Source organism: Macrobrachium rosenbergii, chromosome 20, assembly GCF_040412425.1.
Source record: "Macrobrachium rosenbergii isolate ZJJX-2024 chromosome 20, ASM4041242v1, whole genome shotgun sequence".
In the NCBI taxonomy this organism is placed as follows: domain Eukaryota; kingdom Metazoa; phylum Arthropoda; class Malacostraca; order Decapoda; family Palaemonidae; genus Macrobrachium; species Macrobrachium rosenbergii.
In genome coordinates, this window is record NC_089760.1 from 32382322 (window position 1) to 32406613 (window position 24292).

General features: G+C 38.9%; 1 protein-coding gene across 6 annotated transcripts in view; it reads left to right on the plus strand.

Annotated features, from left to right (window-relative positions):
- The window catches only part of LOC136849223 (serine-rich adhesin for platelets), an 87247-nt gene that overhangs the window by 48452 nt on the left and 14503 nt on the right, over window positions 1–24292 (plus strand). For all 6 annotated transcript variants that reach the window (XM_067122428.1, XM_067122431.1, XM_067122425.1 and 3 more), the window contains 8 exons: window positions 4693–4790; window positions 5688–5806; window positions 8016–8193; window positions 10619–10810; window positions 11075–11238; window positions 14006–14171; window positions 14792–14989; window positions 15510–15809. In XM_067122428.1, coding sequence (XP_066978529.1) covers window positions 4693–4790; window positions 5688–5806; window positions 8016–8193; window positions 10619–10810; window positions 11075–11238; window positions 14006–14171; window positions 14792–14989; window positions 15510–15809 — 1415 coding nt within the window. The remainder of the gene's footprint in view (window positions 1–4692; window positions 4791–5687; window positions 5807–8015; window positions 8194–10618; window positions 10811–11074; window positions 11239–14005; window positions 14172–14791; window positions 14990–15509; window positions 15810–24292) is intronic.

Below are 24292 nucleotides of genomic sequence, written 5' to 3' on the forward strand. Positions count from 1 at the left end.
TAAGCATAAAGGGTTAGGCGCCAAAGGTTCCCCAGACCGAAGGGGAAAAGAGGTGGAGGTGTCCGGAACGGTAGAATTCCGGAACGGAGCAGGATTTACAGGTGATCCGTTGATAATGAGTCCTGAGATTAATCTCTTTGGGATTAAAACTCCTGGGAAAGGGAAGGTACGGACCATGAGGTAGATAGATAGTTAGATAATTTGATAGGTTGTCAATGACCCTCATATCGAGCTCCTTATAAGGAGACCCGTAAAAGAGTCTGCAACAAAGGAAGGAGGGGGTAACCGCCTTACTTTGCTTGGGCCGTGTCCCTTTCCAGAAGACGAGGCCTAACTCGTAGACGGCACCGGACTAGAGATCCGAGACGTCCTCGAGGGGGCCCCGGAGCGGGTCTTCTTGGTTTTAAAAAGGGTCTTTCTTGACTGATTCACCTTAGGGACGGTAGACCAGGAACCGCCGAAAAGGGATGAGGAGCTAACGAATCCCCTAAAGGAAAAGTTTGGCTCACTTAATTTGGAGCTAAGCGGAAAAGGTTTGCCTCACTTATTCCCGAACCTACTTACCGCTCCGGGACGATGTTCACAGGTTCGAGAACGAGACTGAAGGCCGCAACGCCTTCAGTAAACCCTCCGTAAACAGCTAATTTATTTTAAGAGGACCGGGTCAACTCTTGGACTCCGGTAAACAAAGGGGCAGCAACTTCTTCAGCAACTGATATTGAGAACTGGGCGCCAAGGAAAGGAACATTACAAATGTCCACCAAAGGACATAGGAATTTCCCGACTCGTTTCGCCAGTTGCTGACCCCGGACTAGAGGGTGTGAAGCGAAGAGTTACGAGACTTGCGGCCGGCCTCCAGGAGGGGGAAAATTAGGACCCCAAACACCGGAGGAGCAACTATTAATAAGTCATATGAGACGGAGTTTGGCGGAGAAAAACCGATAGGTGTATATGAAAACCACCGATTCATCGAGAATTTCGCCCGGAGAGAGCCCAAACGCCGAAAGAGCGACTATTAATAAGCCATATGAGGCGGAGTTTGGCGGAGGTAAAACCGACAGGTGTATATGAAACCTATGGATTCATCAAGTAGCCTGCTCGGAGAGAGCATAGCGTACAACACAACCTGCCGGGTGCCAAACGACTAATAATAAGCCATATGAGGTGGCGTTTGGCGGAGATAAAACCGACAGGTGTAAATAAAACCTCCGGATTCATGAAGTAGCCTGCTCGGAGAGAGCATAGCGTACTTCACAACCTTCCGAGCCAAAAATAAGCCATATGAGGCGGAGTTTGGCGGAGATAAAGCCGACAGGTGTATATAAAACCTACGGGTTCATCAAGTAGTCTGCTCGGAGAGAGCATAGCGTACTTCACAACCTTCCGTGCCAAACTATAAATTCCCCAACACAGACTGCGCACCGGAATGGGAACTATAGACTCCGTGACCGCTGGCTTGTTGCAGGAAAGCGGAGCATTCCTGCACACGACAAAACCAGCTGAAAGCGTATGAGAAATGAGCATGCTGGAACGGATGCCGGAGCAGAGTACCGTAGCAGCGACTTAGCCTAGTCAGACCAGGAAAACCCCCGGAGAAAACCGGAGAGAAAACCGGGCTGACAGGACAAATCTCATAGACACGAAAACAGAGTCAACGGAACATTCCGGAGCGACCATGTTAAAACAATATGTGACGGATACAAACATAGTGGGAAGGTTATGAACTGTTCTGAAGTGGGCGCACTCAGAGCCAAGAGAGGAAAACCCCCGGAGGAGGATATCCTGAACGAAGTGATAGCGGTGGGGGAAATAAACACCGACCGCTAAACACTATAACTGCCGGAGCAGTAAGCAAGGAGAGCGCCCAACAAGATAATGAAACACCGAACAGGTAGTAGCAAAATGGAGGGGGAACGCCGAAAGTAAATAAAACAGAAGACAGTTAGGTGGAAAACGCTAACTGGCCTCGTATGAGATCCCAACAGTGAGGTGCGAACATGTAGGAAGCACCACGAAGGGAAACAGTCGACGTAAAAGGAAGGGGAGGAAAGGATAGGCCAGGAGGTTGGTAACCCAAAGTAGCGACCAGGGGTGGGACAGCACTCCCCGGGCGCCCAGAGATCCTCATACATCCCCTCGCTATGTGAGCTGTGTTGCACGACAAGAGCGAGAGAAAAGGAGAGGAAGGGCAAAAACCTCTACGGCCAGGAGAGCAAAGAAAGGTAAAAGGAGTGTGAACAGGAGTGGGGAGAGCACTCCCAGTCACCTCCAGGTCCAGGTGGGGTGCCAACCGATAAGGTCAGACACACCGAGGGACAACCAATCAATGCAGAGGGAGGGGATGTAGGCTACAGCACAAAATAAGGATAAATTGCTCTCAAGCCTTGGTAAGTTAACAAACCTTGAAAACGAACCAAGGGGAGAGAGAGCAAAGGGTAAAAGGGGGATTCTCGATACAACAAAATAATATATATAGTCGGTAAAAGGAGTGTGAACAGGAGTGGGGAGAGCACTCCCGGTCACCTTTGGTAGGCAACCCAAAGAAGGATTGAACTAGGATAGGCTACGCAGGTAAACCCTCGCTATTCCAGCTTAACCTATTAGGAACATTAGCCTAAGTGAAAAGCCGAAACAGGGAGAGGGTGGACGTAGGCAATATATCCAAGCCAAAACCAAACAAAGGGAAGCACCAGACATAAAACACATATGTACAGATTGAGATCACAGACATGAAACTCAACGATTTTTGCCCCTCCTCAGGATTTTTTCCCGGGAAAAAGTGCTATAGCCAACCCCTAGGCTAACCTAACTGAGGCGATGCAAAGGAAGGAAGCCTAGGAGAGGGATAAAGGCTAACTAATAACCTGAATAATGAATAATAAAACAAAAATTTTCTATAAGGTACATGTAGGAGGATAGGCAGGCCCAACACGACATGAACATGAAGGGAAATGGCTAAATGAAAGTACCCAAAATAATCAACAAAATTCAAAAGCATCCGTTAAATGTACCAATGAAAATCATGTTCCCATAAGCTTAAGTGAGAGTCTAAAATAAGGCAAAAAAAAATCAACAATAAGGGAATAGGCCTGAGGGGAACCATGTAGCCTAAACAGCAAGACAGCACTTGACCAGCAAGGGAACACAAAATTCACAAAATAAACTAAATTGTAAAAAACAAATTAAAAAACCGTAACAGTACCAATGAAAATAAGATTCCCAAAAGCTAAGAGAAGTGAGGGACAAAATTAAGGCGTAATGAAGCCATGAAAATAAGCGAATGGGCTCGAGGGGGAAGCTCGTAGCCTAAATGCTAAACATCACTTCTCGTAGTAAAGGGGGTACAGAACAAACATAAAATTAATCAAACCCACTAAAGATAGGAATCATTAATTGGGAATATATCCCAAACAAGAAAGTATACAAATAAATAACACCAAACAAACATGCCGACCCAAGACCAAGAGAGGTCATGAGACGCCGAAAGAGGAGACCGAGACGGGCGTTATAAATCCCTTTAATTATTAAACTAAAGGAAAATAAGGAGCCTCAATCGCCTAAAAAACAATAAAACACTGGTACTCAAGTTGTTGAAGAAGAACCTTGTGAGGATGCCATAAAAAATGCCAAAATAGAGCACAAAATAAGGAGCACAACGAAATACATGTGAACGAAATTGCATGCTAAAATGGAATGCGACTAGTATTGCCTTGTGTGCAGTCCGTGAGTAGTGCATGGGCTTGTATCGGCACCTCTCTCGTTGGGACTTTTGACATTGGGAATCTTTATAGGGCAGGGTCCCGTGATTGTGACAATCTCACCCTTTACCATATATGACTCCATTTCTTGGAGCTTGCTCTGGGGTTAGTAACCCCAGCTTTACATTTAGCTTTTCTCTGGTATCTAGCAACGGAATTACCTAGAAATAAGTGCTGAATGGATTATTTCACCGGCTGACACGGGTCCCCGATCCAGAAATAGAAAATTGTTAACACCATCATGTAAATTGGGGAACTGCAAACATAAAGATGATTTATCTTACAAAATTTATATTTAGATTTAAGAATTTTCAGTGTTTTCTTTCACATTTTTAGTATTTGATATTTTGTAACATCAAAAACTCAAACAATCAAACTGTGTAAGTTGGTAATTTATGTGTAGGGATTGTCTGTACTTGTCATGTTAAGAAGGAAAATGCATGGATTGAGTAATTACCTCTATTTAGCTTATCAGATTTTCACCTATTTTTCTAATCCAAAGTATTTATTTCCTGAAACATTTTTTCAGGACCATTTACCATGGTTACATAAACAAATCAGTAAATAATTGCCCTTTTGCTATGACTGCTTGTGCCTTGGGTATGTCACTTGCTAGTTGTTGGGCCCTAGTCTTTGGGTTATGTGAGTACATTTCTTGAATTCTGGGATGAGGAGTGTAATTGCCTTCTATCTAGAGATTACAGATTTTTAAAAGAAGATGGTCATTTTGTAAATGTATTTGTTATTTTTCATTTTTCATTGTATATATTTATAATTAAGAAACCTGAATTTTGTCTCATACAAATATACAGTAATTGCAATGCCATACAAATATACAGTAATGGCATGGTATACCACTGTGAGGGTATGCATAGATTTTTCAATATTTACACAGAGAGAATGAAGTTTAATGTATTTTTTCTAACTTTCACAGAACCCTCTGATCAAGGAGGCACTGAGTCTTGTTCACAGCTAGGAGAAGATTTACTTCGTATGTTCCTGAATGAAATTAACACAGATGTAACAATACAAGTAAGTACAGTACATAAGGGCTGGCCAGTTTAGCAGTGAAAATCCTTAGTAACTTAGATATGGTAGTAGTGTATGAGGGGTAGAGGACATCATCTATTCTGTGACTTTTGTTGCCCATTTCAATTAAAAAAAACTAAAATATCTACTTTCCTTGTAGTAATTGCTCTAGACAAATGAAATTAATGTTACTAAATATTTGTAATAAAGATCAAGCCTGTGAAATGAAATCATAAGAATTGTGCTTGGAAAAATAAAAGAATCCGGCGTATTTGTAGTCACCAAAATCTGCCAAAATTTTATCCTTTTTTAGGTATGAAATTGCATGAAAAGTTATGTAAAAATAGTGCTTCAGAGTTATAGATATTAAGTTTTCAGGTATGGACTTCCAAAAGTTGGAGTAACTTGACTGTCTCTCCATTACTACTTGTTCACATATTGAAATGGCAACAAGCTTTAGGGATAAAAAAGGCGGTCCTAAATAAAACTCAGAGCTGATTGCACATCAAAGATGATGATTTAGAAAAAAATTTGATAATGGCCACATTGTAGATGATTGAGGAATTATGGTATTTGGGAAGTCCTTTGTTTGATTTTTTTTGGCAGTATGATTAAACACTAAGCTGACAGTAAAAGAGGGTACAATGTTCAAGTGTTATTGGGAACCTGAGGCTATACATATAGCTAAAAACTAGCTGGTATTCTATTAGTAATATTTTTGTACCAAATACTTTATTGCTGTAGGCTATGATATTAGAATTTAGTTTGTCTGATCAGTAATTAGATTTGTTGCTGTGACTGATTATGAATGTGATTGTTTCGTCTTAAGAAACATTTTGTTCAAATTCAGTGTTTTGTGAGTGATGAGACCTATGTATAAAAAGGGGATCATGTTTTCAGATTGGTGAAAAACGCATTAGAGCACACAAGTGTATTTTGGCTTCCCGCTGTGTATACTTCGCTGCCATGCTGTCTGGTCACTGGGTTGAAAGTGCTGGAAATGTCATAAAGTTACAAGGGTATGTCTCTTAATTGTTTTTATTCCACATAATTTTTGTACACAATAGCTTCTATGAAAAGTCATTATCACTCAGGACCTAAAATTAAGTAAAACAAAGGTTATTAAAGAGATGATAAATGCAAGAGCATATATGATAAAGTAATAACATTATAGTGGGAGAGTGGGTTTATAGTGAACGTACGACCTGGCAGGTCAGTGTGATGCCAGATGTTCTTCCTGTATGGCTTGGTTGTGTTGATCAGGGAGGTTGGAGGTTTTTGTTGGTGTCCCCCACTGGGTGCAGAGATGATTGTTTTGTCGTCTTTCTCTCTCTCCCTCTCTCATTAGTGTTAGGCATAGTTGATTGCTCATGCTTCTTTCTCTCTCTCTCCGCCTGTTCTCTTTTATTGGTGTTTGACATCTACCAAATTCCTGTGTGCTGTCTTATAGTGATTTTTGTTATTTCAGGAATGGTTGTCTGTTCAGGTGGCAGGTCTCTCTTTTGTTGGAAATTAAAGTTTCATTTAAAGTACTTGTCAGGTGTTTTCCTGGTTAATTAAGGCTTTGAGAAAGTGCAGCCATTAATGGTATTCTGTTTGTATAACTTTCATGAACTTAACCAGTTACTTCCTTTCTGGTCTTCTTTGATTTGACTACTTAATGATGTGATAGGGCACTTCCCTGTAGGTGACATAAGTGAAGTTTTTAGAGCTGGGTAGTTGTCATCCTTATGTATGCGTGATGATGTTCATCCACTGGGCATGTAAATTTGTAGATGTTGCTGCTTCTCTTCAAATCCCCCCCCCAGGGGCACCAAGTTGCTCTTCATGGGGAACTGGCTAATGTTCTTAATAACAGTAATGCAAAGCTATTCACAATTTGAGATTTTTGATATTGTAATCTGATCAAACCCTGTTGTGAATTTTATTTCTCCAGTAATATTAATAGAAGTAATCCAATTTATTTTCTGTATTATAATATAAAAATCAAATAAGTGCTGATGGGTGCATAAATCACAGTGAGAGATTCTGAAGCTAATTAATTCTGTATAGCCAGCATGGTTTTTAAATGGAAGACATGTTTAACCAACATTTTAGACTTCTTCCATGACTTGTTTGGTATTTGTGATAAGGTGCCACATAAGAGGTTAATGGGAAAATTAAGTAAACAAGTTGACTGGCTAGAAAACAGTTGTCAATAATGGGACATCTCCTATTGGAATAAAGTCATTGGTGGTGTGCCTCAGGGTTCAGTACTGGGTCCTTTGCTCTTTGTAATTTACATAAACGACTTGGTTTTCAGTGTGACTAGAAAAATAAACCAGTTTGCTTATTTGTTTATGACACTAAGAAGGGTATCATGGCATATAACAGTAAAACTGTTAAAAGAAGTCTTGGAGAAAATAGATGAATGGTCAGTAAAATGGCAGATGCAATTCATCTTGGATAGATGCGGTCATGCACATAGGTTATAGAAACACAACTGCCAAGTATGACTGGCTGAGCAATGAGATAAGGAGTTGTCATCAAGAGACTTGGTGACTAGTGATTTATTGTATAAGCTTTTAAACAGTGTATAGAAATTGAACACAAAGCCCAGAAAATAATAGGCTACATTAAATATCGGTATATTACTACTGTATCCTGTACTAGGAAAAAAAAGAGTACAGTATACTAACCATATACTTACATAGTGCACTGGTTAGACCCATTTAGAGTATGCTGGCCAAGGGTGCCATCCCAGCAGAGGGACGTCAAAAGATAAGAAGCAATGTAGGGGCTGTACAGTCAAGACCCGCTAATAACTCTGTCATTATGCAAAATATGTTACGAATGTAACAGCCATCAGACACCATTCTGTGTCTGGTTATGTGTATCCCAGCCGTACAAACACTAGAGGAGTTCCAAAGACACCACACCACTACTCAAAAGTTATTCATTGAAACTTTTTGATTGTTAGTCAGTCAGTGGTGGAATAGTACCCAGTTGATGGATTCGGATCCAAATTAACCCTGTTCCAGAAGAAGAGAGGTACTTATACCTTCTTTTCTCAAAGTCTTGTGACACTCTCCAATTTTTAGTAGTTAAGGTTAATTGTCCAATTTTTATGAAGTACGTAATCATGTTCACAGACTTTTTGAAATTTGTTAAGGACTTAATATTGAGGAAAGTATTTTCACCAGAATAATTTTCTTGAGAGAGATGATTATTTTCATAAAATTATTTCAGGTTTTCAGCTGATAGTGTGATGGTAGCATTGAAGCATATATATAGTGGATGCAGTACAGTACCTGAGGGAGTGAGAGTTGGAGAATTAGCAGCACTCGCAGACATGTTGGCCTTAGATGGTTTAAAAGATGTTATTTCACTTCACCTTAAGGCCAAAATGTGCCATTATTTTCATAAGGTATGTACAAATATGGTTTTTAAATATTTTTATTAAGTGTTTAGTTACACATTAATTCTTGAATGTATGCCATCAGTGCTTTGCCACTTTTAACCCGTTTCTGTAAGCGTGATAAGGTGTACCTGTGAGTTTTAGGTTCTTACTCTATTTTTGTATCTTTTGTGTAATCATTATATGTCAGTGTATAGAAAATTGGGGTATACTTACTGTGAAAGTTGAATATATTTTATCATTTAATGAATACAGGCAGTCCCCGGTTAACGGCGGGCTCGGTTAACAGCGATCCGGTTTTACGGCGCTTGTCTAGCGACGAAAATCGGTAATTTTTGGGGCCAAAAATCGCCGATTTCTGCTTATCGGCGCCGATAACCCCCGAAAATCGCCAAAAAAGTGCCGAAAATCGCCGATTTTCAGTTAGCGGCGATTTTCAGTTATCATCACACCCTCAGAAACGGTACTCCACCGATAACCGGGGACTGCCTGTATCTAACTTATTAATTTTATACTCATTCAAAGGAAATAGAAGTTTATTCAGTGCTGCTGGAAAAAATATGAAAAAATAAATTGTCTTGAAACATGTTGGCAAGTGTGAAAACTACTGCAGATAATTATGATAGTGCTGCAATATAATGTATTTGGGGGCCTTGCCCATTGTTTTTGTTTTTATATGATTGGTGAAAACTGGAGCAAGGTAATGCTGGAAGAAACCAGTGGAACATGAAAAGTAAAAGGATGAAAGCAATACAGCTAGGTCTGAAGGCATGCTACAAATCTTTGGTACTGTTTAGTGTGCCATGTAGGGCAGAGTGACCTAGTGGTAAAGTAAACCTGCACTAAACCCTTTAAAAGAATAATCAGAGATATGAAAAGGTGGCTGTGTCCTGCCATGTGATGCCTAATATTCCTGTTTAAGCCTTATTGTCAGATTGACAAAATCTTTATAGTTCCAGTGTCATACTGCAATGCATGTTTGTATAGAAATACAGGTCATACTAGACAAATACTGCATATAATTTTCTTTTGTATGTGGTTTCTGCCTCTCTGATTTCTAAATCTTATTCAGCCTGTCCAGTATTTGATTACAGTAGTGCAAAAGGTAGACAAAATAAATTGCAAGGTTATGGTTAGCTTGCATGGACATTTTATGATTGTTTGACACCACTTTTGCTCTTAATGGTGTGGGTAAAAGAAATGACTGATTTTTCTAAAATACCTACTGCTTGATAAAACATCTCTCTTCAGCCTTAAAAACTCAGTTATAAAATCCAGATAATAAATATGGCACCATACAAAAGGTCCAGCAATAAGGACACTTTTTTTCCAGCAGTTCACAGTACTTTAGAAACATGGATTTTGTGTAATTAACCTGTCAAAGGTATAAGAGGTGTAGTGAGTTTATTGGGACATTGATGTGTTGTTGAATTATTACATTACCCCTCATGGTTTGGCAAAATCACAAATTTAGCAAGGCTTTGGAACCAGGGGTGCTAGAAAATTCATGGTGTCCCTGTAGTATGAGTTAATGTTGTCTGAATTGCTGGAAATGGATATCTAAGTCAGGATTTGTTCAGTACAATTTGTATTTCATGTTGTACCACTGTTGACCTTTTGTCACCCTTGGATGATATACAAATCTAGATGCTTCTCTTAAATTGCTAACTGACTTCTGTGCCCAATCAGTAAAAATTAATTTGCAGTATTATTATTTGTGCTGAATTTTATATATTTTTCTATGGTGAAATTATACCACCTTGGAACCAGATAGTCGGTCCTGAAGAAATTGTGATTCAGACAAAGATATAATGTCCTTACTATGCTTAGCTTTCTCGAAAATCAGCCAGGGTATGCCTTGCCTCTACATTGTTTCCACACTTAATGAGTAAGTCATAAGAGTGTCTGACTCTTCCATGAGGGCATAGCATCTTGAGATAATGATCGTGGCTACTTTTATATCCAGCTAAGGGTTAGAGGTTTGAAGACTTCTGTGTAGGATCAGCTTATGGTAGTTATTTAAAGGAGTTTGGGGAGCTGACCTCCCTGAGAAAGTAGGGTGTCTTGTGGATAAGTCATCATCAGTGACCATAACTGTTGTGATGCCAGTTTATATAAATCAATTCATTCTGGACAGGTCTTGTTGAAATTGATAGACAGGGAAAAAGTTAAGTTGTGAAAGTTATATATTTATGGGGAATAAGCTTGAAATGAATAAAGGTTGAAATGGAAATATGAAAAGAGAAAAATAAAATTGAAAATGGAATAAGACATGGATGCTTTTACTCACTGGGCTCTTTCTGTCCAGAATCATTCCTCCGAACTCAACAGTTTTTTAAGTGTTTTGATAATTTTTATTATTTGTAGATAACTACTTTTGGTAATCTGATTATCCAGAAATAATAAATATATTTTTAATGTATTTATATTCCAGCCTTGTTCTGGCTGTTTGGAAGGTGTATTAGATGTCTTGCCTATTAGTGGAGCTTACTGTCTGGATGAATTGTATCACCGTTGCTTACGCTGGGTTGCTAAACATTTTGTAGTAGTATTGCCTACCCGGAACTATGCTGCCCTTCCTCCTGAGGTGCAGGATCGATGCCTTAAGCAACTTATAGATGACATGGTGAGTGTGATCTCTCTTATTTTTTTGGCATTCTTTTGTGAATTCAGATAATCATTAGACCAGAGTAGGAATTGTTAAAGTAAATATAATTTGTGTATTATTATAGTGCCATTGTATTTTTCATAATTGTTATGCATTATGTATATTGATTTCATGAAGGATTATTGCAGTTTGAAAATGACTCACTAGTGAGTTGAAATATGACTTAAATAAAGGATGTCTTAGATACTCTTTATCTTTTGCTGTATTTTTGTTGTATTTCAGAGTGTGAGTAATGTCATAGAAACTGCCTTGGGGTGTGAAAGAGTACTTTCCTCCTTGCCAATGGTGCGTTGGGCCCAGCCAGTTTTTGAATCTGCAGCACAGCTTTTAGAATCTGCTACAAGCTTCATAGCAGCCAATCTTAGTGGCGTTTTAGCCTCAGACAGGTGAGATATAAAGTACTTATATCTTGTTTTTAAGCATAATGTGGATTTTTTAGTGTAGAATTTGGTGGTTCTTATTTTTATCGTGGGGAAAAATATTTTTGCATCATTGAAAGAGCCTTAATTTGCTGATAAATGAATTTTAAAAAAGGAACTCTTGTTGGGGTGGATGGGCTTCTAAACCCCTGGACTTTGTTTAAAGGTTCACATCAAAATGTCCATGAAAATGTTGAATTTAAAAGTTGATATTTTTACTTATGTCAAAATATTGGGTTTGGTAAATAGGAAAAGGTCTCATGCCTGGAATTATGGTTCTCATTTAAGCTAGTAGTGGGAGCTGTGTTGGGACTGTCAACCACCCAAGAGTATTTGAGATTTCTATTCATTTACATATTAAGGGAGAAATTGTCCTTTGACTGTTGGCCCATGGATTCCAGAGTTAGGATGTTTCTTGGGTTATGACTCCTAATATTTTGTCTTGTTTGTCCACTGAAGTAATTAGAGCAGGAATGATTCTATTCATGTACTGCTCTGTGTGCTGTCAAGTTGGGTTTAATTTCACATGACCCAGACTTTCACCTTTTCTGAATGGGAAAGCGTAAATACCAGGTGACACTTTTCCTCCTCCTGAAGCTTGACCAATGAGTATTGATTCAGTGTTAATATCAATAGCATTCATACCTGTTTGGAGGTAAAGTGAGCAAATGCTGATCCTCCAGGGCTAATGTTTGTTGATGCTGCTTCAATTCCTGAGGCTGAGCCAGTGGATGCCATCATCCTGAAAATATGTGTTCTCTAGTTGATTGCTGCCCATTTTTTACTACTCCAAAATTTTCTAACTTTTTTATCAGTTGGCAAAATGTCTACTTTTATGTGCTGAAAATAATTATCTACTCCCAAGTGAATTGCTTCGCTTTTCACAAGGGTTTGAGCTTGTTTGATGCCACATGAGTTCCATCTCTTTGTATTCATAAGTATTTTATCTCAAGAAATTTTCCTTTGCTGTTTCTTCCATATAGTTTATTCTTTTCACTTTGACTGTAATTCATTTCTTGGCTGGGAATATCTAGTTACATAGTCTAGCTTTCCTTTACTTAAGTTCATTCTTTTGTTTAAAAAGAGGTAAAAGTAGCTGTTTGATTTGCTTTCTTGAAACTGAGGTTTTCTGTAGCTTTTAAAGTTTGCAACTCTTTCCAAAACTTTACAAAGGCATACAGTATATGAAATGGCAGATTTCTGCATTTTCCATGTTGTTCTCAGTTTCCACAGACTTTAATTTGTTAGCTTTCTGTTTTGTTTACATGCCCATACCTTTGGCTTTGAAAACATTGCAGGCAATAAGGTTCAAAGGGTTGTACTGTACAGTACTATACTACTTGGTCTTACTGAGCATTATTACCATAATACTGTTTGGTAGTCATCAAATATTGAAGTAGAATGTTTGCAAAACCAATGGCATTACTCGGTTGGTTAGTTTACATTAAGCTGGCCTTTTTCTTTGCCAATAACTGTGTTAAGTTTTTGAAGGGTATTAGAGAATTGATGTGGACCTTTGAACTCTGCTTATCCAACAGAAATGGTTGTGCTACTTGTTTTCCTCAACTTCTAATTCTAATACTATTTGACTTTAATTCTTACTGACTTTTTCTGAATTTGTCTGTTGTACTGCGTGCTTTCACTTCTGTAGGAACAAGTTGCTTGATATTTAACTATGTTGGACCTTACACTTATCGTGCTCAGATGTCAGCTATCTTGGAAATTTCACAGTGTTTTAAAAACCGTGGTTTAAAATGGCAATTATGTTTCCCCTTAAATACGTTTATTTCTAGTCTTAAAAATCATATAAACTTTCCATCTTATAATGGGTAGTGGTGACCGAGTCTTTATCTTAAAAGGCAAATTGTAAAATTCTTGGACTTGGAATTTTACGTAGTCTATGGGCATTCAGACATTTTATATAAGTTCACAAAACACTTCGAACCTTCACTGTCACTTCTCCAAATATCTCTAACACACTCCTTGCCCTGGTGCTCTTTTCCAACTGCTCATGCCTTCAGAGTCTTCTATATATGGGCATTCATTCGATGCCAAATTTGGTATGAATTTTCTCAAGTTTCATAGTTATGGGCTCCCTTTTTTCATTAATGTTTCATGTCTACTTTTCTAATGATATTTATTCAACATTGCTATCGAGTTAATGTAATGGTGAGCAAGAGGTCACCAGGTAAGGTCAAGATTTCATTTAGTTCTTTATCCAGTGCCGTATCAGATAAACAGCATTAATTCCTATGGGCGACGGTTGGTTAAGCCTGGCATCTGGGATCACTTAGTTCGTTATCGCCCCTTTTCTGTTTTTCTCTCTGCCTTTATCGGTAATTTTCTGTATGCCCTTGTGTATTTATTAAGATATTTAGTTAATTCTATTACAGACTTGATTCCATTATATACAGTATATCTTACTAGGGTTGCAGCATGTCTATCTATCTAACTCACTCTTCATGTAGAATTTGGAAAGCTGTGCACTTTTGGTACCATCCCTGTAAAGGGATATAAGATGTATAGAGTTATATACAATACAGTATGTATACATGTATGTATTGTAAGGAAAATATCATTACTCCGTGAAATAAATTTTTTTTAAATCCTTGTATTTGTATGCCACTGTATGTAGATTTCATTACTGATTAAGAAGATATAGTAGTTGAAATTTATTCACAGATATTCACTTGTAAATGACCTTAATTGGAAAATATATTATTTTATTTTACAGGTTTATTGCCTTAGGGAAAGATAGTGGCTGGAGCATAGACAGTTTAGAGGATACAATGCATGTTGCCTGTGAACTTGTGCGCCCAGATCAAGCCGTCTTGTCTCATGTACAGTTAACAAAACTTCTTGAACAAAGTCATGATGAGGGTGTGCCTGAATTCTCTGAGGTATATTTCATTTTTCCAAGTTTTTCTGAATCTTTTCTTTGAGTATTTCTTTGGACATTGTCTTTGTGGCCAGTTTAAAGACTACCACTACATATATACTTAAAAAATCATTCTGTTCTTCAAAGGTAGTGGACTTGAAGGAAAGCTTTGTTGTTTTTAAGTTGTTACAACTTTTAAGGAGGATCATTAATGCCATAATTATTTGAATTAGCTAGGCAAAATTTGTACTTTTAGTCTTGGTTTCTTATGCATAGAAAAAAGCAAATTTGTAAATGGACTAATCGTCATATTTACAGTGAATCTTTTCTGTGAAATTAGACATTTCGAGATTTAATTATGTACTTACTGACTACTGTATAGAGACTTAACGATAGCTACCAGCTAGGGTATTCAGGTTGTTTGTGTGTACTGCATATATTTTAAGGAAATACTGTAACCATGTTCAGATTCTTGGTTTGCATTCTGTAGGACTCAGCCAGTTTTTAAGACATCTTTATTTTTTTTTGTAAATTTAGGATCGTTTTGCATATACTATTATTTTTCTCATAAACCATGAATTAACTACAGTATACATTTTCCTTGTTTGCATCATTTAAAGTTGCAATTACTTTTCATTTCAGACCTTTATCAGTTTCCTTGAAAACTTACTCAATCAAGTGGAGAAGTTCATGGTTCATAATGCTAATAGGGTTGCTGTATGCCGCAAATGGCCTTTATTACCAACGAGCACGCAACGGAGAATAAAAGATGCTGCCTTGGTGGTGGTTGAATTCTCTCGCCCAGTTGGATCCAGGCCTAGGCTCTCTTCTGTCAACAGGGTATGAAACATTTTATTTGGGAATGTATATGGTTGAATTTCTTATATGAAACCGGACTCCAGATTCTTTTTGAGATGATGATGATTGTTGATACTGAAAATTTTACAGATATAAGAATCACATAGATTTGCAGTTTACTTCTGAGTGATGGAACTTGGAGATCCCATTTTACAGAAAATGGTTGTACTGAAGTCTTTTGTCATTAGGACTATTTTGCAGTATGAGTGAATGTCGTGAGGGTATTTTGTATAATTTAAAAATTTTAAATGGTTAAGGTTATTTAATGTTAAACGGAAAGGTTTAGGAAAATAAATACAAACAAAAGATCAGTGTTGTGTGTATTGAAGTAACATCAAAGCTTTTCCCAGGTTTCATGATTTATTTTATAAAACACTATGTTCTTTTCTCATAGACTGGATTTGGTAACGTAGTTTACACAGAGAGAGAATTCAGATCTAACCAGTACTTCTGTAGCTGATTGTTGAGAAATGATCATTAAATTTTATTAAATGTCCAACAGAGAACCCGTGGAAGTAGCAGTGATAGTTCTGGTACTCCTGGGCGTGGTGATCAAAGGCTAATGAGAAGTGCTAGTGCAACAGCTGTCCCCTCATCACAGAGGACAACTCCGAGACGACCACCTCTCTCTGGGCAGAATCCAACAAGGTGTCAGACTCCCCCTGCCAATCTTTCTCGTCTTCGTACTCAAACTCCTCCCCCTACACGAGCATCTACTTTGCGAGCGCAAGCTAGACAAGCAGCAATCCAAAGATCACAGTCAGCTCGAACTGTAGCAGAGCGCCCATGTCGACCTAAACAAGTGAGTACTGTTTGGTCTTCTTATGTTCTTTGTTTTCTTAAAATTTATTTGTGTACTGTACAATACACAGCATAACCTCGTTCAATTGGACTAGTTTAGGGGGGAAAACCTTTCCATAATTGTTTTTTGTTGGCATTTGCCAAAAGTTTTTATACAAGCACTAGCCTAAACAGGTTAAGTCTATATTGCTGAGCATAGATTGCAGACACTATGGTGTTTCAAATCTTGTTTTAGTTATTTATTCTTTAATAGTGATATCAGTGATGCAAAGTGCACTGTGGTCAGGTGAAATGGCTCCGAAGATTGAAAGAAAATTGAAATAGGTAAAGCAGTTATTGATGATATATCTAGATTATCAGGTGACTTTAGTTGCATTTAAAATTTTTTCTCTTCAAGTTACTTGAATTTTGGTGTTTTTAGCAGATGTGAGTGCATTAAATTTTTGAGTGCTTGGAAAAACAGAAAGGTATTTTTGCTTAGTTGTTAAGCATGCCACTGGATAGCACCAGCCAATGGCTGATGTAGCTGGACAGAATAGTGTAGTTGCTTCCTGCTGAACTCAAGAAAAATTGCCAAGTATTGTTAGCAGTGAAACACCTAACACTACTCAGTTGGTTGGCTGTCATACATGTTTCAAGTTTTTTTCAAATTTACAAAGTATGTACTGTAATGATATTCAATTTACATGCTGGTATGAATAAAATTTGATAATTTCTGTAGAAAATGGTATTTATACTCTTAATCACATTGTTTTGCAGTACAGCATACCAACATTGTAAAATATATGTTATAAATATCATTACGATTTTTTAACTATTAACCTATTTGTAGCAATAGTAGTGCCAAGTTTATTTTTACTTGCTATTCAGTCTGATTGAAGTTTTCAGGAAGTGTTTCAAATTTCTTTAGAATTATTTTTAATTTTTTGATATATTTCACCCCATTTCCAGTGTTTGTTTGATAGTATTTTGTACAGTATTTGCTTTGAATCCCTCCTTTAAAAATACATCGCACATACTTTATTTTGTCTTGATTGTTTTGGATTTTGAATTACTGTAATAAGGTCCAGATTAACGAGGTTGTAGTGTGTACATGTATAATGAAGAGGCTTTTGTTTTTATATTTGTACCATAAGTAATGCTCTATAAAAGTCCCCATTTATTGTTAGCAAATACATGAAGATGTAAAAGTGAATTATTATACAAAAACTGCATGCAGTATATTAGTTATTTATTATTACTACATTTACAAAATTCTTTTAACATCTTGACTAACAACTACTCGGCATGAATACTTCATTATGTAAGTTTTAGAGTACATAATTAAGCTTACTTTAATTTTATCATTGCTTTTGAATGATGTTTTGATATTCTATATGACAGTGAAATATCTTGCATGTCTGACAATTTGCAAGGGTTTGAATTCTATTGCACTAGTTTTGTGTTTATAATTTCCACAGACTTTGTTACTGATTAGCGCATCAGCTTTCTGAAAGCTTACACTGTTTTTAGTATTTATGTGCAATTTTCAGATTGAGCTAAATGCTTTTTGTTTAGAATTAACATTGGTATACGGTACATACTCAGGTCATACTTATCTTTAACTTTGGAATTTATAATCCATGTAGCCTTAACAGATTTTGTATAGTACACTAATAACAAAGTAGTATACTGTTTATCAAAAATAGGATGTCTGAAAATTTTTCTCTCTTAGATGCTGTTTGATCAAGTAGAACCTGAAATAATAATTAGGACAGTGATTCAGGGAAATGGGCATATGTTCTTGATAGGGGTCCCATATATGTTGATTCTTAGGACTTCTATAGTACTGTATTGTTTTATTTACCATTGTTGATATTTTGCTTAAGTAACGGTAGCCTGTACCTTGGTGACAACAGAATTTGCTTGTTTAATCTTAATAGAATGCATAACATCCATAAAATATGGCTGCAGTAGCAAATATTGATGCGGTTTTTTATGATGGTACATTTAGACAGAAGCGTAAGAAGTGCTCACACAGTTTTGTTATATTTTACTATATATTATATTTATACTGAAACACTGATAAATAGTACAAACTGTCACATGCTCTTACCAGTGCTTTAGCATTTTGGTAGTACAGCTGTCTTGACAAACTCCTAGTTTCATGCCAGCAACCAAGCTTTGTGCAAATCAGAAGGGCTAGACAGTAACTGTTCAGTTGGTGGATATGTTTGAGCACTGCCTATGTGAGTGGACAGCCTGTGAAAAATTTGGATTTAGCACATTGTATAAAAACATGCTGAGCAATATGTTGCTGTCCACCAAAGCACATTTTCCCTTCATGCCCTCCAGACATAAATGTATGCTTTTTCATTTCCACTAAACATAATACTTATTACACATTATGGATGTTGATGGCAATTTAGGGAGCATAAGCAACACTAGCATATGTCTTTTAACTTTTGACCACTTCACAAATAGCTGATTCTTTCATGTACATTCTGACAACTTCAGTCTACAGTTTTTCTTTGTGTTCAAATTAACTGGCACATCCACACTTTTATGTTCTCCAAAGCTAGCTAGGCACAGATTCATACCCTGAAAAAGATTCTCTATCACTCTTGTTGTTTTCCATTCCTGGACCATATACAGTCATTATTACAACTTTAACCTGCCACACTCAGTCTTACCCTCCTCAGAGTCTTCCTGACCCTACAAACACTACACCTTCTGTAGCTTTTAGCTACCCCAGAGACACTGTCCAGCCATTTCTTTGCACTAGGGAGTCACCGAGTACCAAAACCTCCAGCTTGGTGTTTGAACAAATCAGCTAGAGTATCACATATCTGCATCACACCCATGCACATTCGACTCCTCCAAGTCTTAGTATTTTACTCCTTCTCTGATTTGTTTGCAATATCAGTAGAAGGTAAAGGACTGCAAACCACATTTCTCCAGCCATTTGGTGACACGAGAATGCTACTGTTGTGCATTTTCTTTTCCCAGCACTTTATCTCAAATGAGTGGAAAGTGTAACCACCATTGACTTTAGAGAGGAGGCTCATCTGCTATTCACTGGCATTTCCACTCACCAAGGGGTCTACAACCCTTTACTAGGTGCTCATTTGCCTTGAGGTACAATTTATATGTGCCCCAGTCCCCAAACCATTTACTTATGGAGTAATGCATGAAGTCTGGATGCAGTTCCAAAGTTGTTGGATAAGAAATTGAGTTTTTAATGGAAGTTGAAAGGGCTGACATTTGCAGTTGAAACAGTACTTAGTACATATTTGCAGGAAGGCAAAGCTGAGAATAAATGTAAGAATAAGGTTATAAGAGTACAGTAGGTGGAAACATGGAAGATAGTCCTGTTAATGTGCATGGATAGTGGAAAAATTGGTTGGTAGGGTGAGGGAAGTAGTGAGTCAAGAAAGCACGAAAGGTGGTAGTGTTTGTGCAAAATAATGTGAAGACCTTTGGGAGTGGCAGCGTAAGTAAAATTGGGAATGTATGAAGGAATTGTTGAGCCAAATATTATTTATGTAAGTGAAATGTTAATGTTGAAAAATAAAGAAAAAGAGTTTTAAGCTGTTGCAATGAGCTGTATGCACAGTATTTGTAGTGTGTAAGATTTGAGAGTAGGAAACATGGAGTTGCTTGGAAGTGGTGGCACCATAGTCTGAGAGATGCCAAGAAACTGAAGAATTTTATCTCAGTTGTGGCTAAAGCACCTTTTAGAACTGGATATAGTTGATAGTTAGAAATGTGGATGTACTCCATTATGAGACAATCAGAAGATTGACAGAGTTCCAGAGAAGCCTTAACATGGTGATGTGTAACTTCAGAGTCAGACGCAAGCCAGTCATTGTACTTGACCAAGGTGCCTTTTGGTCAAGGGCTCATGCCTGGCATAGTCAAAACTGATGAGACTGTGATGTCTAAAAAATTTAAAATTAAAATTTAGTGGCAGTTTAATTCATAATTCTCATGATGATATGATAAAGATAAGAGTATTGAATCATGGATATGAGGGACTTCTTTAAACTTCAGGAAAGTAGCGTTTCTGGTAGGAAAGTAAGGTTGTACTGGAAAGCATTACACCCAAGACAGAGAACATCCTCGAAAGGCCTTGACTATTTGAGTAAAGTATCTTACAATTATTTTTTTTATTAGAATTAGTTATAAGGAAGAATTTGGCTAAAGACCTGTACAATGTAAAGTAACTTTTTTAGGATAAAAGCAAGAATGAAAATGAGAACCTTAAACATAAAAACATTACTAGAATATTTACTGTCTGAGTTTTAAAGTATTTTTATTACTCGTCTTAAAATTTCATTTTATTGTAATTTTAAACTATCAAATTTTACGCTGCCTACTTTTTCATTTGCTGATTAATCATCCACGATTTTTCCATGGTGCTGGAATACCATGCACCATCTTATCTTCATAAACTTCAAAAGGTGATTGCAATACCATGCACCACCTTATTTATCTTCATAAACTTCAAAAGGTGATTGCAGTACCAAATGCAGGAGTCAGAGTTGCTACAGGAACTTTTAAATTAGTCTTCATGGAATTTTGTTTTTGCAAAAGCAGGTTAGGTGTTATGAAACTTAAATTCAGATTTTGCTGGGTCGTAGGTTAATAAGGTTTCAGAGAGACCCAGATTACCTAACCTTTCAATCAGAAATCAACAATTTTATATAAGTAACGTAACCAGTAATTACATAGCTATTAGTATCTTTTAACCGGCAGCTTAAAATTTTGAAACTGACGGTCATGCTAGTTTGTTTTGGTTATGGCAATGTGCCCGCCCACTTTCGGGTGTAAGAAGAGGTACAACATAGCAAAGAGTTTCAGTTTGTTTCTGCCGGCTGTGGTTGAAGGACTGTGGTTGGCAGCAGCTTGAATTTTGAAATTTATGCTTTGCTGGTTGTTTGCTCTATCTTCGATTGGCGAAGTATTTATTTTCGTAGCCTTTCGGCATAATTAAGATAGTGTCAGGCAAGTTTTGATCATTGGTTTATGACTTTTTGCCCATTTTTTGGACTTGTCTCAGAATTTTCCAGGACGTCTGACAATGATAGTTCTAGTATTATGTATTGTAGCAAAGCTGCAATACTAGACTGACTAAAGAATCATACAACTCTCGCACTATGTTCAATGTAGAGGACAAACATGTTCAGTGGATTTACGTTGTGAGGTGTGTAGCAACTGGGATGAAAAGAAGTGGAAGACTTTAGATTCACATCTTAAGAAACTAGCTAGAGATAGGAAGAGGAAAGCTATGGCTAGGGAATCTAGTAAAGCTTTAGCTAGTCAGGATTCATCTGCGAAGTCGGATGCAATTGCACCTGTAATTTCTTCCGATCCCGTTCCATCTCCTCCACCTGTACACCTTTACCTGGCTCTCATGTTTCCAATCCCAACACCATCGTCAGTCTGGAGTCGAAAATCGACTCTCGCTGTGAGTTAATTGTGTAATCGATTGCTAAATTAGTGTCATTGTTGAAAGTGTTAATGGACAAGAGTGAGTCAGAGCACCCTGTGGTGCCCAGTGCAAGTTGAAAGTGTTAATGGATAAGAGTGAGTCAGCACGCCCTGTGGTGCCCAGTGCAAGTGCAGTGGTAGTGGATGAGGTGGCTGTTCGGCCCGCCGATACTCCTAGGCCAAGGTCCCTCATGTACTCCCCAGCACCTTGGAGGAATCAAACTGGTAGCCTAAGGAAGGTCAGTGGGGTCTGCCCCGAGCAGTCGCCCCCTCAGTTCAGTCTGTTGATGAGTCCCAAACTGCAACCAAAGGCCGTTGGAAAGGCCTTCAAGTGAGTGCTCACTGTATGTCCTCCAGCTCCGGAGATTCTAGTCTCAGGCATGCATGCTGCTGTGCGGACAAGCCACGCCCGCTGAAAAGGCGTGCAGTGGATTTTGAGATTTCTTCTCCTGTTCCTTGTAAGAAGGGCAAGGATTCAGTGCACCCCTCTTGCAGTCACTGGGATAGCCTGGAACAATTCTCTTCTGCTTCTTCTGACGACAGTCGTAAATTGGCACTGAAGCGCCTTGTGGCTCGTAGATGTTCTTCGTCGAATAAAGGAACCACTCCATCAGGAGTTGTGCACCCAGCACCTTCATCTCTACAATCAGCGCCCAAGCGGCCAGCAACTAGCGTCAGAGCGCCCAAGCTTCCGTTTGCGGATGAGTGCCCACTTGCGCCTGTTCGCCATCAGGTTTCGTCACTGGCAACGTCACTGGCAACCGTCTCTACAGCGCCCCCCATGTGCCCATTAGCGCCCGCTCCTCCACCGCTTGATGGTAGTGTTGTCTTGGACATTGTTCCTCCAGTTGACCCGAGTCAGAGCGAACTGGATAATATTCTCAGTTTGCTTCAGAAGGCTCCTCCTACAGCTCAGATGACAGCAGACTTATCGCTTTCTCCTGTTTCTTCTGAGGAAGAGGTTGTTCCAAATCAAGGTGCTTCTTTGTCGGCGTACTCTGAGTTGCTGAGGTTCCTGCTAGCAACTTTTCCAAGCTTCGTTTTGCCAGCTACTCCCTCCTCTCCTGCTCGACTTTACTTATGGAAGCCCCTTCAGTCAGTTCTTCGAGGTTACTGAAATTGGTTCTCTCCTCTTCAGTGAAGAAGGCACTGAATGAAGTAGAAGGGTGGTTTTCTGAGAAGAGGGAACAAGGCAAAGCAGTTTTTTGTTTCCCGCCTTCCAAGTTGTCCAGATTGAGCTGCAGGTTTTATGCGACCGTAGAAGCTCCTTCCCTGGGAATCTCTGCCTCGTCTCAGGGAGACTTCTTCTGTCTTATTGGCTTGGCTAGGAGGTCAGCTTTCTCCTCAGCTTCGGAACTAGCGCACCTTCTCAAGAATATTTTTAAGGTTTTCAAAGTGATGAGCTTCCTATACTGGGTGGTGGGCGCACTAGTGCGCAAGCTTAGAGAGTGCTTCTTGTTACCTAAAGAAATCTCTTCGGATCTCTTAGAAGTACTTTCCTGTATTGGCGGGCATTCATGATAGTACATAGGAGTTAGCTAGTCTGTACACCATGGGTGTGCTTAAGAAAAGAGAGTTTTGGTGTTCTTTTACTTTGAAAGGCGTCACTCTGTCTCAGAGATCGGCCTTCCTCTTCTCCCCCTTGGATGAGATGCACCTTTTTCCCCAGGCTATAGTTCTGGACATTGCCTCTGACCTGCAGAAAAAGAACACTCAGGACCTGCTCTCCCAATCTGCGAGATGCTCCAAGGATTCTTCGACTCATACTCCCAGATCTTTGTCTCCACTGCAACCTACTCCCTTTCGGATCTCCCATTCTAGAACACATACTAGAACAAGAACATATACCCATTGTCCACAGCGTTCCATCAAGAAGTCCTCCTCCAAGTCTTCCTCCAAGAAATGAAGTCATAGTCCTCCCTACTCAGGTAGGAGCGCAGCTCCTCCACTTTTGGGAATGGTGGGAACAAAAGGGAACAGAACCCTGAATAGTGTCTGTCCTGAAAGAGGGCTACACTATCCCCTTTTTGAACAAACCTCATCTAATCTGCAAGCCTGTCGAATTGACAGCTCACTCTCCAGGCTCAGAGAGATTTGCTGCTCTCTTGATAGAGGTCGAGTCTCTTGTTCAGAAAGAGGCTATAGAGGTAGTAGAGGACATTCATTCTCCAGGATTCTACAACCTTCTCTTTGTAGTGCCCAAGTCATCAGGGGGCTGGAGACCCGTTTTGGACGTTAGTGCTCTAAATGTCTCTGTCAAAAAGACAACATTCAAGATGAAAACAAACCAACTGGTCCTTTCATCTATTCGCCTGGGAGAATGGGTGGCGTCCAGCAACATGCAGGACGCGTACTTTCATATTCCAGTGCATCCGACTTCAAGAAAGTACCTCAGGTTTGTGTTTCAGGGCAAGGTGTTCCAATTTCGGGCTCTGTGCTTCGGTCTCTTGACGGCACCGCAAGTGTTCACCAGAGTATTGGCTTCCCTAGCAAAATGGCTTCATTTGATGGGGATAAAGATCTCCTTATATCTAGACGACTGGTCACTACGTTCCTGCTCAAAAACTCAATGTATGGAGGACATTCGCACAACTCTTCTCTTGGCCCAAGAATTAGGTCTTGTCATCAATCGGGACAAGTCTCTCCTGACGCCTTCTCAGGAGATTCCTTATTTAGGAATGACGATCAACTCTCGGGATTTTCAGGTTTTTTCCAGTCCTGAAGAGAATAGAAAAGTGTCTCCAGACAGTGGAAGAATTTCTGGAACTAAACTTTTGCTCGGCCAATCAATGGATGAGTCTTCTGAGCACCCTCTTGTCCATGGAACAATTCGTCACTCTGGGAAGACTTCACCTGAGACCTCTCCAGTTCTTCCTCAGAGCCAGCTGGAATACGAAGAAGTTTCCAGACTCATTTGTGTTCCTGATAACGGTGGAAATCAAGGAGGACCTTCGTTGGTGGAATTCCAGGAAGAGACTATCAGAAGGGAAATCTCTTCAACCTCTGAACCCC